The sequence below is a fragment of the Heptranchias perlo genome, chromosome 28 (assembly GCF_035084215.1).
Source record: "Heptranchias perlo isolate sHepPer1 chromosome 28, sHepPer1.hap1, whole genome shotgun sequence".
NCBI classification, from domain to species: domain Eukaryota; kingdom Metazoa; phylum Chordata; class Chondrichthyes; order Hexanchiformes; family Hexanchidae; genus Heptranchias; species Heptranchias perlo.
Window position 1 is genome coordinate 27,198,599 of NC_090352.1, and position 15,167 is coordinate 27,213,765.

A 15,167-nucleotide genomic window follows, 5' to 3' on the forward strand; every position below is an offset into this window, starting at 1 on the left:
ATTTATGCTCCACACGAGCCTCCTCCCACTCCTTTTCATCTAACCCTATCAGCATATCCTTCTATTCCTTTCTCCCTCCTATGTTTATCTAGCTTTCCCTTAAATGCATTTATGCTATTCATCTTAACTACTCCTTGTGGTAGCGAGTTCCAATGGTTCTAACCACTCGAGGTAAAGAAATTCCTCATGAATTCCCTATTGGATTTATTGGTGACTATCTTATATTTATGGCCCCTAGTTTTGGACTTCTTATTCTGATGGTTAAAATAACACTGCAATAAATGTACTATAAAAATAATAGTGCATGGTGTGTCCAGATGACAAAATATTTATTCTTGCAGTTTATATTGTCTGAACCCCTTAATGAAATTTTCATCTATTGTTCTCTATTTAGTTGGTGAAATGTGTTACAGCCCTGTAAATACAATTCCATTGAATACAATAATGTTTAAAGAAACTAAGTAGGATATTTCAAAAAAATCTCTAACAGCCCTCTTACTTCCTGTTCCTATTTCCATATATTCTCCCTCAGTCTGGAGAGCTGATACTCCAAGCCTGAATCTCAGAATTGCCATTACGAACAGTTTTGTGATTAGCCATCAAAAGCACACTTTTGGAAGATGGGTCTGCTCCACAGATACAAAGCTCCACTGCTGTTAATTAAGTCATCCAGTAGCCCTGCCAAGAACTGCCAAAAGCTTTCTGCTGAGGCCAGGATGTCAGTCAAAGTCAGGTCTGAAACTCAGTGGCCCTGTGAGTTGCAAATTAACTCATCAATGTAAAAACTATTGGGCCACCGTATCTGTAACTGCTTCTTTAAGAATGGAGATCAGTGATAGCTGGATTAGATCAGATCAGATGATCAACAGAAACACTTTAAGTTCTAGTGTTAATGTAGTTAGTGTCTATTCCTGCAGTGCAACAACTGCATCTCATCAACCTGCATCATCATCAGATGCCAAGACAGAAATACATGATCAAAGGATCAGGTAAACGATAAGTAAAAAGAATATCTAACGTCTTCTCATTATGTTCAATACAATTTGGAGGTTTCAATATTTCAGGAAAATTATTTTTGTAGATTTCTAATCAGGAACATTCAAATCTAGAATTAAAGAACAGATGAATTATAGAACATTTAATTCATGTTATTCTGATAATTGATATTTGTAGTTTTGGAGCTAAAATTTATTTAGTACTTGTTCATTTTACCATCATTGGTTCATGGGGATTAATTTCACAAGTCCCTGGAACCAGTGGGTGAGGCTCTTCACCGTGGCACAGATTCGTAAAATTACCCCCACTTTGTGTAACCATTCGAAGGAAGGATAGTACTTTCTGGCTCGGCATTTCTGGAAAACACAAACTATTGTTCACTGAATCAAGACATAGCTATTGTAATGTGTTAAAGGAATGCGATATTAGACTTCACATTCCTCTTCAATCTGACATAAATCTAATTTTTAAAGATCAGGTTAAGTGGTCCAGTGGTCTACATAGTAACACTGAAACAGTGAGCTCAAGGTCCTGTCAATTGAGATTTGGTCCACTTTGTAACCAACAGTAGCATAAAGCTGTTTTATATCAGGTCTGGTCAGTATGATGTGTAGTACAGTGTTTCTATACTGTCCTGATAATGAGCAGCATCCTCCTCTACTGCACCACCGCAGCATTTCCTATCATATCTATAAGTTTCCTTGGCAGAGTTTGTGCTATAAAGTTTTGTATGTAGACTTATATCTGCTGGAAATTGGATTTAGACTACCTATTGTTTCACTCTTAGAGGCAAGATAGGAGGATCTTTAAGCTTTTTGAATGATCTCAGTTAAAAAAAACTAAGCCCTAGCGGTGAAAGAACAATGTTCCAACACAATATATCAATTCCCTGTAACAACTCAAATTTAGATAGCCAATACATTTAGATAGCCAAGGATCTGCTAACCATTTTCCAATGACAGAAAATATAGCTGTCAGCATCTGCCAATCAATATTGGGAATAAAGGAACCTCTGGGTCATTATTATTCAAGAGTTATGTGAAAGACAGTAGAATAAAGTGTGGGCTGCTCAGGCATATTTCAAAGGTGTATTTTCAATGTGCAATTGTATGGCTGTAAATCAGCCTTGCGTTCTGATTTACTGTTGACACTCTTTCGTGCCTAATAGTAATGCATGGGTTGGTGACCTTACATATTGTCTTTTACTTTTGTCTTTTTATATTTAAAAAAAAATCTGTTGTGAAAGAGTGATTGAAGAACAGTGGTGATATTATTTCTCAGTGAGTGAAAGTTGAATAATGCGTTCCAGTTCTTCTTCCTCCTGGCATTTACGTTTCTCTACTTCCTCTTGCTCCTTCGCAGAGAGTTCCATTGCCAGTCGCAGCTGCTCATCATAGTTGGAGTACAGTTGGTTGCTGGGTATGTGTTGGGGGTTGGGCCGACTGAGAATGTTGTGTTGTGGTGTTCTGAAACAACCAATTTACACAGAGTTAGAAACAAATGATAAACAATTGCATGTGAGTTCTCTTCTGAAACGTTCTACCCATGTACAAGGATGGAGACAGGCCACTTATATCGTTAATAGTAAAACTTTCAGGAACCCTACAATGTTAGGCAGACCATTGGAATTCAATAAGAAAATGTAATGATAAAACAAACTTAAGCTATTCCTTCTCATGATTTAGAATTTTTTTAGGTCCCTTGTTACTGCATTTGGAGCCGGGGTGGGGTGGGGGGGGGGGGTGGGAGGGTAATGGATAAGACCCAGCTGCAGTCACTTCCTGTACAGTTGTAGTTGACTATCTATAATACAGGAAGTACTTGCAACAGGAAATTCCAGTCCTCGGTCTTATTTGCTCCACTTGCAGTGTCAAAGGGCAGGTAACTGGAAACTATTTTGTGACCTTTTTTCAAAGTGACAGAAACAAGTCAAAACCCAAAAGTATTTTAAAGGTGTCTAAAATTCAACAGTTCATACAACTAGAGGAATCAAGTCATTTTAGAAGTGTTGAAAACCACTGAACTATATGAATCCAGGCAAGATAACACCTACACTAGAATATTTATCAACATACTTACAAACCTGGTGTAGAAAAAAAAGTTGATGTTTGTGAGGTATCAGTCCTGTTTATAAATAGTACTTAATGTTCACAAATAATGTGAGTTAACATAGGTTGGAATACTAGGAAAGAGAGTGTATTTTGGGAGAGGAACAGCATATATCCTTCTTGAAGCCAGAAATGACAGTGCTAGGAAATGGAATTTTCCAATCATTACCAATGACCATCAAATAGTCCCAGTCTCAGGGTCATTTACAAAGCTCAGTTCCCTTTGCATTACAGTGACAATCTATCACTTCTCAAAGAGCTCTGAGTGAAAATGCTGGATTACTCCAACCTCTATATCTTCGAGCAGTTTTTTTAACCTTGTATAATGGACTTGTCTACTGAGAATTGGATAGAAACTGCTGAAACTGAACTGAGTAATAGTTCTAACAGTTAGTCATTAATAATACAAAAATAAACAACAACAGTAATAAGAATATTATCAATTTCTGTAGCCAAATGATATGTTGGTCTTGGCACTTACCAATCACCCAAGCCTGGTAGTTAATTTTACCAGAGCCACTCATTGTACCTTTGTTTCAATGTACATCCATTGTTGTGGAAACAGTTTAACCAATCACTAAAACTAAAGCCTAAGTGTACACAAGACTCAGTTATGCCACATTAACAAGAAGACATGGAAGGTTTAAGAAGGTACTATCAGAATACAGGTTCAAAGCCACCTCAACCCAACATGACAAATCACCTACAGAGCATAGAAAATCGGAACTGCAGTACCGAGATTGAAAATGATACTAATAACATCATTTAATTCTGGCATTATGCTTATTACTGGCTTAGGTGATCCCATTTACCATCCTTCATTTTTCTTGGGCTGCCAATGAGTGCCATAGGACCTGTAATGACCAAATTGCCTGCCTTCTTCGATAGAAAATCATGATGTTACTGCATCTGGCACAAGTTTCAGCACCAGCGGCTGAGAGCAAAGGAATCATTTCAGAGCTAGAAAAATCTAAAGGCCCCAATCTCCGGTCTTACCTTCAACCTTTTGAGCACTGAAGGACTTTTTTTTATCTTCTGAAAAACAAACATGTTTACCATCATATATATATAATATATATATATATCCTCACAATGATATTGCAAGAATGATATTTTGGCGAAAAACACTGAAACGAAAGTACAGTACTTGTCAAAACAAGTCTTTCTTCAAAGGACAAGCTAAAAAAAATGGAAAGTTCAAATCTTGTACTATTTTTGGATATGTTACAGTCATGCCCACACAGTCCAGAATGAGCTGATGTCTGCGCACATTTCAGAATTGGAGGATATTATTGAGTGCATATTCCCTGGTAATCTGCTGCCAGAAAAGCTGGTATTACTATATTCCCAGACACATAGCACCGTTTGCCTTCAAGGCCTGTGTCACTATAATTTTTATTAACCTGCTGCTCAATCCTTTTGCTTGCTGGAAACAGTGAGAAAATTCCTAAATTGTTGATGTTTTTTAAAAGAATCAAATAAAATATTTAATGTAAAGCCCAGCAAATCTCTGGCCCCGAGCTTAAATTGAACGGCTCTCGTGGTTTGTTTACAAGAGTTATGAATTAATTTGAAGCGCTCGATTTGATTACTGCCTTGTACCTCACTGCTAGATATCTATTATCTGATATATATATATATATATATAACAACCTCAGCACAGACTGCATTCAATCTGAATCAGATTGCTCCCCAATGTGCTCGCCACGGTGCATATACAAGGTTGACTGGACACAACATTGCCTGATATACTCACTGGAGTGTATGTTAAGAGGTTGCAGGTTTACATCATGTGTTTTGCTCAAACCAACTGCAAGGTTAAGCAGAAGTACCTTCAGAGTAACTAATACTGCACTGCTTGCAATTCATCATTTAGAGCCCATCAGCTAAAATTCTGCCTGAATTGCAGCTTGAGGATGATACACAGCTAATGATCAAAAAGCATCTAAATTCATTATTGAACCAGTATCACATCTAAAAAGCAGCATCAGCATTTAATCAATGATAGCAGTCAATTAAATTGTGGACTCTGCTTCTACTGTAGGTACACTCTGGCTAAGGTGAAATGTTGGGTTGACCTAAATAGCACAGGAGATAAGGCTACTGGATTTTTTTTTTCTGGCTCAGAATCATTCTAGAGATGATGTGATAAATTATCACTGCCCACTATTGCATAATCCAGCTCTGGGAGCAAACAGCAGCTTTAAACTTTGAAGCATCCCTCTTTTTGATATTCAGTCCAATGCTCCATACACATAGGATTCCAATAGATCAATTTTAGCTATGCTACCTTGTGGGCTTTTGATCTGTATAATCTGATTTAAGACTTTATCGCATATGATTATTTATATTTACCCCTCCTGGAAATGACTCACTCTTTCATCCAGCCCTTCGTGTGAAAAATGCCTATTTTCTCCATCATGAATAATTTAAAAGCACTGTGAAGATTTATCTAGAGTCTAACGTTAAAGGGGTTGACAGGCAGATCAAATTATGTTTCAAAATATGGCTACTTAGGACAAACTTCATGGACTCTGCCATCCTGGACCAACTTAAATACGACAACACAGATCTTTCAAAATGGCATCATGCTGCTTTTAGGGAGGGAAAGAATTGTACTATTTTACAAGGAAGCGGATGATATTTTCATGAAGTAATACCATTTTATAAATGTTGCTTTGTTGACCAAGTTTTACCACTGTAAAACTTTGCCAGCTGCTTTCCAGTAACAAAAAACACCCCATTAAACTTATCTTGTGACGGAGAAAATCTGTGTGGTACTAACGGTCTGTTCACACTACAAGTTTAGCATTGGTGCGAAGCAGTTTCAGCACCAAAATGATTTCAAAGCGAAGTGGAGTGAGACTCTTTCCACCAGGGAGACTCACTCCACTCTGTTTCGGTGTCAGGTTAGACCCTGACGTCCGATTCGGTTATAGTTTGAAGGCATTGTAAAGCTATTCCACTGCTATTCATTTATTTTGGGAGAGGCCGATTCAACAGCAGCACAGTTTTGATACAATGGGGGTGATTTTAAACCCCAAGAACAGGTTGGTTGGGGGCGGGTGGGAGTTGAAAATAGTTGTTTTTTTGGGTTGCAACCGCAAGGTTTTCGGACTTTGCATTCCCAGTGGGAAGCCTGTACTTTTACACCCGGACGTTAAACCCGGAAATAAAGCCGGGTTGTGGTCGCGACCCATAAAACAACTATTTTCAACTCCCACCCGCCCCCCAACTCACCCGTTCTTGGGGTTTAAAATCACCACCAATGTTACTTTTAAACGACCATTATCATCTTATAAAGTTATTTGCGAGATGAATAGAATGACCAGATTGGTGATTCACTAACTGTTGACTGCCTGCCTACATTTTAAAACTAATTCAGAACTAACAAGAAAAAATGGAATCAATTCCACATGTTCTGGTGTGTTTAACCTCTTGTCCTGTGCAATATAGGCTCAGCAGTTAACCTGCTTGAAGTTCAGCTAACCTTTCATAGCAGACTATTCCTGATCATTGCATGTGCCTTAACATACCCAAAGACTCACTAAAACAGTAACATGACCCTTGTTAAAGATTTTATATCATTACTGTGGGGAGTTTGGTGCTCTTGAGGGAGTTTCTGAAGCAGCCAGGAGTAGCAGTGCAGTGTAAAACTGCCACTGTCCACTCTGGACATCCACCCCACTGCAACATGAGCGAGTTATCTGCTGTACTGTGTTATCTTACCAATTAGGTGGTGTGAGAATCCCTCTCGCATGATTTAAACCCTTCAGAATATGCTTATTTCTACTGTCACAAATGTTAACTCCCATCTTTTCAGTACAAATGATTCCCACTTTAATGTCTTAATTGCCATGAATGAGGCTTAGAGATTTGTTGGCTATTAATAGAAATTGTGGGAAAAAAAATTGCAGAGTTCCCCAAATTGTACTATTCAAGAGAATAACCTGAATTAGTGACAGTGGGATAAATAATTCATTATATTACCAACTTTAATGGATTTTTACTGTGTAAGTAATTTGGGTTTGTGATAATTGGCAGAAGATTTTTAAAAAACTCTCCTGTCGTATATAATTAATGCTTTAAATCAAAACTCATTTACAGTCATGGATCATAAAACAACATACTGCATCGTGGAAATATTAATACAAAATGATAAATTTAGTAAGTGAGACCTGTTAACCCTTTGTGGACTGCAGGTGCTTTTCTGTACCGTGTCCAGAAATAGCCCAAGAATTCTCCAGCTGAGACATGCTCTACGTACTGATATTTTCAACGGCCCAGAAATTGCTCAGAGAGGCAAACCAACGGTGCTCGCCATTCCATAGATTTATACTAACCCACTAACTTAACGCGGTCTTTACTGCGTGCACTTCCTCGAATAGGAAGCGGAGAAGAGCCCAGCGTCAGTTCAAGCGAGGCTAGGACCCATGGGAGAAGTGAGAGGATCACACTCTCCCCTCGACCAATCAGATTGCAGCATTTTTGACAAGCTGCGAAGAGTTTCTGTAAGCTGGAACGTAAAATCCAGGAAGTAAAAGGTAAACACTAAAATAATTTGTAAGAACAGTTATAGACAGCGATAAAAGAGAGGGTAAGAAATAATAGAATTAAATAAAAGAGACAGAAGGGAAAAGTAAAAAAAAAAAAATTTTTAAATGACCAAAACTATTAAAATAAGAAGTAATGAGACTCCACATTTTTAAGAGTTAATTTTTAGTTGTTTGGCAGTCATTAAGACTCACCGTGCTGTTAAAACTTAGTTTAACCTGGTATTTTTAAGAGTACCTGTTTTGTGGCGATTTTAGTTACTTTCCAGCAGGGCAGATGAGCAAGTTGGTGCTGGTCCACTGATTCCAGATGGCAATATCCCTTTAATTCAAAGCTGTCATATCAGCAGCAAACCAGGAGCAGCAAGTTCCGGATTTCCGTGTTTCACTGCTCATGTGTGAACGCCGGAAATTTGCTCCTCCATTTTGTCACTAACAATGGTGACCCACCATTCTTTTTTAAGCAATTTCTGGGCCAGTATGTTCAAAATTAGATTTTATAAATGTCATTTTGGGGAAGAAAGGTGACTGAAAAATGTATGTTTCTCTGAAACTTTGAATAAAATGGAAAAAAAAAGGTCCTTCAGCCCTCAAAGGATTAATTATGAGAGGGTCAGTGAATGAAACAGATATTGAGTTGTTGCACAGCTGTGACCACATGTTCTCTGCATTCATGAAACACAGAGCAATCCACTGGGAAAGGGAAATGTCTGCGAAGGTTTATACAGTAATGTACAAACACTTGCCGGCTATTTTTGTAAACCCAACTCAGTCCAAGATATGAAGCCCTCATGTCAGATTCAATCAGTAAAATTGAGTATTTAATTTACTCAGTCCTTGCAGTTAGGTGCAATATAGTGAAGCACTTACAAGTGACCTGAAAAAAAGAGCCTTATCATGTTCATAACTTAGTGTGAAACTTGGCATTGTTTGATGAGGAAAGAATGGACTTAAAATTTCCTCCTAACTTACTAAATTGTAAGGAATCTTACAACACCAGGTTATAGTCCAACTGTTTTATTTGAAAATCACAAGCTTTCGGAGGCTTTCTCCTTCGTCACCTGACAAAGGAGAAAGCCTCCGAAAGCTTGTGATTTTCAAATAAAACAGTTGGACTATAACCTGGTGTTGTAAGATTCCTTACATTTGTCAACCCCAGTCCATCACCGGCATCTCCACATCATTACTAAATTGTGACCAACCAACCAGAATTATCCAAAAATAAAACACACGCAAAATAAAAGCAGCCATTAGACACTGTGGCAGCATCTATGGGATGCCAACCAACAGAACTCACAGCCAGCGACATTAAAGCAACCAGTGAAACACTATCTATGGGCTACAAAGGAACAAAATGCACTGCCAATGATGCTGAGGGCCTGTTGTAATTAGAAGAGTAGACCTGGATGCAGGCTTTGGTGGTTTGAGCTCTGTATCTCCCACAGGCAACCATCACAATTTGTAAATGCTAGTGGATTTAAAATTATTAAGGTATTATTATTAGTGACATTTATTCTATGATTACAATAGGGTTCTATAATTAATATGCTCTAAAGGCATTCATTCAGGTGTCACTCACACAAAGAATGAAAATCCTTTTAATCCTTGACATCTCGATTTAACTCACAGTAGTGGGAGGGGCCTGAAGATCAGCCTCTGAAGTCGGAGATCTTTAAATCTTCACCATCCACAGGATCAATGTGATCTTAATTACCATCTACACCAAGTTGGTGAAATCTGCTAAAATATCTTGGAACAGCTGCTCTTATTCTCATTGCCTTTGTTAGGAACGCTGGTAGGAAAGACTGTATTAAAGAATCCATTTTATGTTAAGGACTCCATTTTGTAACAAACAGACAGCTTTTCCAGAATCTGCTGGCAACAGCATTCTGGAAAATGTCCAAAAGGCAGCCCAAATCTCCATGGTCCCTTGCAAAGTTGGTACCATTGTCGTCATAAAGATAAATATTTTGCTATTTCCCTAGTTCTGACCTTCTGGTATATAAATTTAACTGTTTGACAACTAGATGTTTACCTTTTCTGTACATGTAAGAGACAAGACAGTTTTTGTTATGCCCTGAGAGCCATTATGGAACTTTCATCTGCTGATACCATAAATACCATGGAATGATGAGCTGAGTAAAGGTCATGGAAGAGGTATGATGTAATGGCCTTTCAGCTGAAGGATAAATGTGAGACCTTTGCAGTGCAAAGTTAGGAAGACCCGGGAGTTAATCACCCGGCTGAGCTCAGCAACCGTAACATGAGGTCTCCCACAGTCTTCATGTCATCGTATGTGTTATCTGTGAGCATCGTTTCCTCTACTAAATAAAGACGCAGAGAGACTCTGCGTCTGGAATGCTCCTTCCTGGCACAGACAACAATCTCCAAGCTTTGTCTCTAGTAGTATTTATCAACAGCCTTACTGCAATACCCCTGCTGCAGGAGAGAATGAGTGTGTTACAGTTTTCTTGCATTGAAGCAGAGAATCTTTAACAGTAACACATACCAAGCCACACTCAGAATGGCCTCCTGTGTTCTCAATATGACTCTGATCAGGAGGAGTGAGGAATCTATATATTCTAAGTTGTATTTTATTTATCCTAAAGTGGATTTTTTGTTTTGATTTCTGCATTAGTGGGAGAATTCAATTTCCTTCAACATTCAGCTTTAAATTCTACTTTGAAGGTCCAAAATTTAGACATTCATGGCAGCAGCTCATAAGCGGATTGCCATCTGTGGAATGCAAGACAAAGCAATTGTGTCCTTACCCATGCTCTTTAGTGTATATAAATCAGTCCATAACCTACTCGAAGAAGCATGGATTAGCATAGCTGCTATAGTGCATTGCATTCCATGTTCATTTGGATGTACTATTATCCAATACCACTGTACCCTTAAGCGATCAAATGCACAGTCTACCAGAAATATGATCTGCCCCCCTCCCCCATCTGGACAAGCAGCTATCAAACAGGTAAGAGATTATTTTGAACTTCAAAAATAAAAGGCACTCGTTAGCTCCTCATTTCTTTTGTGGTCATCCCATCATACCTGCATAATGTGACTCAGGTGGTATATCTGGAGATTCTGAACATCTCTTACATGTTATTGCATGTTCTAGTCAAACACTGAACAGCACAAGGAGAGCTGAATTTATGAAGTGAGTGAAATAACAAAAAGATCACTGTACCTAAGGTATATTTTAAGAATTAATGTCGAGTTTTAGGCTGATACACCAATGTCAGAGCTCAGGTCACATTTTACAGTGAAGTCTTTGCAACCCCATAGAACATAATGCTGCCCTTGACAGTGCCAATTCAATGTGACTTACCTGAAGTTATTAATGATTGTATTGCTGAACCCTTTCCACGTGGCTGATGAACAAAATGATGCTTTGAAATAATCCAATTGGGACATTTGTAATATTTAAGTCATCACAAGATAAGTTTGTTCCATCTAATGAACGTGTTACACCAGAAATACATTTACAACAGTAAACAATGAAGTACTCGTAATCCAAGTATTATCTAAGGTCCTCAGGTATTGCTATACCAGAGTTAATGAATCTCTCTGAATCTGCAATACCTTTCTCCTTTCCTATCCTCACAAGTCATCGGGTGTGTTCCTGGCTTGCTGTTGGTCAACGCTTCCCAGATGGTCACCTGGAAAGAAAATATGAAAAGAAGGTGAATAAAGTTGGGAACACAGTAACCATTCGTAATGTAATCCATTCAGGTTTCTAATGATTAATGGAAACAGGGCTAAACTCTAATTCTAGTACCAGATCCAAACTGATACTGATCTGAAGCAGGCTAGTTGGGTCTTTCTTTTATCTTTTCTCCTCTCCCCCCGCCCATCAGATGCCTTCTCTGACCATTCAGACTAAGTGCAGCAACAAATGTTGCAACAGACACCTCAACCCACCTATAAAACTAACTGAAGTCAGAAGTCCTCCACACCTAGAGTGATCAAATATGTGAAGTGGAGTTTTAAGAAGCATAATGGAGGCAAAAACCCTGTAATCATTTAAGAGTTAGTTCGATGCTGTCATGGGAGGCCTGCCTTAGGCTCTTTCTGGATGGATGAACCGGGATGGGCTGAATAGTCTTTTTCTCATTCGTATCAATCTTGTGATTTAAAAAAAACTGAATGTGGAATTGGGCAATTGAAAAACATGATGATTCAAAATCAAAGGTCAAGATTCTGAATGTCCAAAGATGATTAAACTGTTATTATATGTGCTAAGCTTTTCCATATTGTGAGACCCAAGGTAGCAATTGCCTCAGATTTCTTCTGTTTGATACTTGTAGCTAGGCCATAAATAAGTGTTTAAGGAAAATGCTGCAAGATAGTGTAAGCGGCACCAATTGAAGTGTTGAAAATGATGTACAGTGCACCCATTTCTAAAATTGCCACTGATAGTAAGGCTGTTGAAAACATCATGAACTTTGTACTGAATTACAAATTTTGAAAGAGCAAACCTGATCGGATGTTTCTGAAGCCAATATGTTCTTGTGAAATGTGAACCTCGTCATAATACGTGCTTTAAACAATGAGCTTTCTGCAATTTGTGAAGTAGTCTTCAAAAGAAGTAAGTGGACTGAAGCTGATTGAGAAATTATTAGTGAAATTAAATTACAATTATTATGAAAGGATATAGAGGCACTGGAGAAGGTGCAAAGAAGATTTACAAGTATGATACCAGAACTTAGAGGTTATAATTATCAGGAAAGACTGAACAGGCCGGGGCTCTTTTCTCTAGAAAAGAGAAGGCTGAGGGGTGACCTAATAGAGGTCTTTAAAATTATGAAGGGGTTTGATAGGGTAGACATAGAGAAGATTTTTCCACTTGCAGGGGAGACCAAAACTAGAGGCTGTAAATATAAGATAGCCACTAATAAATCCAATAAGGATTTCAGTAAAAACTTCTTTATTCAGAGAGTGGTTAGAACGTGGAACTTGCTACCACATGGAATAGTTGAAGCAAATAGCATCAATGCATTTAAGGAAAAACTAGGTCAGTACATGAGGGAGGAAGGAATAGCAGGATATGCTGACAGGGTTAGATGAAGTAGGGTGGGAGGAGGTTCGTGTGGAGCATAAACACCAGCATTAGCTAGTGGGCCAAATGGCCTGTTTCGGTGCTGTAAATTCTATGTAATTCTATGAAATGTGGAGAAGGGAAGTAAACTGTTGTTTATTAGAAGGAACAGATACTGAGTTTGTTGACTCGGAGTAGATATTACCTTATAAAGAATTAAAAGAATACAGCCAAACTTGTCTGCACAAGAGATCCCATTAAACCTGACTTCACAAGGGCTCAAATTAATCTTTCATTTAATTAGATGGTCAATATAGGCAAATGCCAAAAGATTATAACACACCATTGGGATTATAATGCAGCATCATATTTAAGCCTACCAATTTCTAATAATCACACCTGAAAGATTGAATTCCAAAGTTAAGATTAAACCTGGAAGCATCAGCATGCTATAGTTCTGGTGTGACGCACTCAACTACTTTCTTTGATTTAAAGAAGCACTCTGTTCCAATGGGCAGCACCAACAAAGAGCACACCTTCACTCCCCTTGCCCATTCATAGAGGTGCTGAACCATGGTAGAGGAAGAGCTCACAATGCAGCTAACCATGTTTTGATGTCCTTTTAACGTTATACTTTGTGAAGACACCTGTGAGCATTTATTTACTCGACGCTGGTGATGGTATGGTGGCAGCGGAGCGGGTGTAGCTCTGAGGAAATTCCTGGCCCAAGTATTTTATTTGTTTCTTCCAAAATTGCTGTGCTTTCTAATTGAGAACCTTTTGGCCTAAAACGAAGCTCAAATTGGAATTTTTTGATTTGGATTCAGGTATAAATGAACTCAAAAATTAGAAGATTTAATCAGATTGTACTGTAGAACAAAAGAAAAAAAAATGCATTTATATAGTGCCCTATCATATCTTCAGGATATCCTGGATGCAAAATTATTTTCCAAGTAATCAATTCCAATAATCGTGTAGTAATGAGATCCCAGCTTTCAATCCTCTTGTATGAATGCCACTGCACATCAAGAATACTGAGCCCCTTGGGATTGTCATCGTACTGACACCAGCTGTCTAACCAGATGCAGAATAAACTCTCATATAAAATTGAAATAATATACGATACCAGCTTTCTCGGTAGCAGTAAGTGATTTCAAGGCTGTAACCTCATTTTGGGATTTACTTAACAGTTACTAACTGCTCAAGCTTCAATCTTATGACATTATTTGAATCGCTCAATTAGATTACTGTTCTTGTAATCATTTCCAGATTTTCATTATTCTTTACATAATTTATTATTGTAGCACATCAGAAGCTTCAACTCTTAGTCCCAGAAGACATGTGAATGCTCTCGTTCTTTTTCGGTTTTCCGTCTTTGAAGTATTTAAAAATCTGTGTGTTGCTATCATGTAGTTCTAATCCCCAGCACCAGAGGGGAGCCCTTTCCTTTCCCTACCTGATCATATTCAGTGCCTGCTTCGAGCAAACTCTGCTGAATAGCAAACTGCAAGAGGTCGTCATCCTCCTCCCTCAGGGAATCCCGGTTGCTGCCAACTACAGTGTAGCCTCTGGGCACCTCAAAGAGCGCCGGGTTCATATCGCAGCCACGACACGAAGCTGCCAAGGAAAACTTGAAAACTTAACTGAGGTTACGCTCATTGTAAAATAGATTCCAACAGACACTTTATTATCTTAGGCAAACAATGGGGCTGTCAGCACACATCAATCAATAGTTATGTTAGAAGCCTCTGAATGGAACTCTAACATGGAAAGTAAAAGGCTTCTATTATCTAGTTTTTTTTAAAAAGGGGGACTCTTTCAGGACTAGGGAGGTTTGAAGCCGGCAAAGTTCAAAGAGCCAGCACAGACACGATGGGACAAATGGCCTCCTTCTCTGCTGTTTGATTCTATTATTCTAAGTTGATTGGACAACGAGGAACCTACTGTTTCAAGAACTCAGCTAAAGGTCTGTTGTGCAAATGCAACATCCTTTGCAATTTTATTTAATTGAGATATGAATGTCCTTATAGATTGGTAGATGTTATGACAACATTGATCACACTATTACATACATCTCAGTCTACAGACCTAGTAAAAGTATCCATTCGGCCCATCGTGCCTGTGCCGGCTCTTTGAAAGAGCTATCCAATTAGTCTCACTCCCCTGTTCTTTCCCCATAGCCTTGCAAATATTTCCTTTTCTAGTTTATATCCAATTCCCCTTTGAAAGTTACTATTGAATCTGTTTCCACCGCCCTTTCAAGCAGTGCACTCCAGATCATAACAACTTGCTGCATAAAAAAATTTCTCCTCATCTCCCCACTGGCTCTTTTTCCAATTATCTTAAACCTATGTCCCCTAGTTACCGTTCCTCTTGCCAGTAGAAACAGTTTCTCCTTATTTACTTTATCAAACCCCTTAAAGCTGCTTAAAAAAAACTCTACTGCTTTCAAGGCACTGACTCTTTCTA

At 38.4% G+C, this 15,167-nt stretch overlaps 1 protein-coding gene across 2 annotated transcripts in view; it reads right to left on the bottom strand.

The window, feature by feature from the left end:
- Positions 1 to 2,041: 2,041 nt before the first annotated feature.
- Positions 2,042 to 15,167, bottom strand: part of ankrd13b (ankyrin repeat domain 13B) — a 267,722-nt gene continuing 254,596 nt past the window's right edge. Inside the window, exons 13-16 of one of the 2 annotated variants that reach the window (XM_067967939.1) lie at positions 14,155 to 14,315; positions 11,241 to 11,319; positions 2,708 to 2,738; positions 2,042 to 2,462 (exon numbers count right to left, since the gene is read on the bottom strand). In XM_067967939.1, the coding sequence (XP_067824040.1) occupies positions 2,267 to 2,462; positions 2,708 to 2,738; positions 11,241 to 11,319; positions 14,155 to 14,315 (467 nt within the window). In that variant the 3' untranslated portion in view covers positions 2,042 to 2,266. The remainder of the gene's footprint in view (positions 2,463 to 2,707; positions 2,739 to 11,240; positions 11,320 to 14,154; positions 14,316 to 15,167) is intronic. The other variant, XM_067967938.1, reaches the window with a different exon arrangement.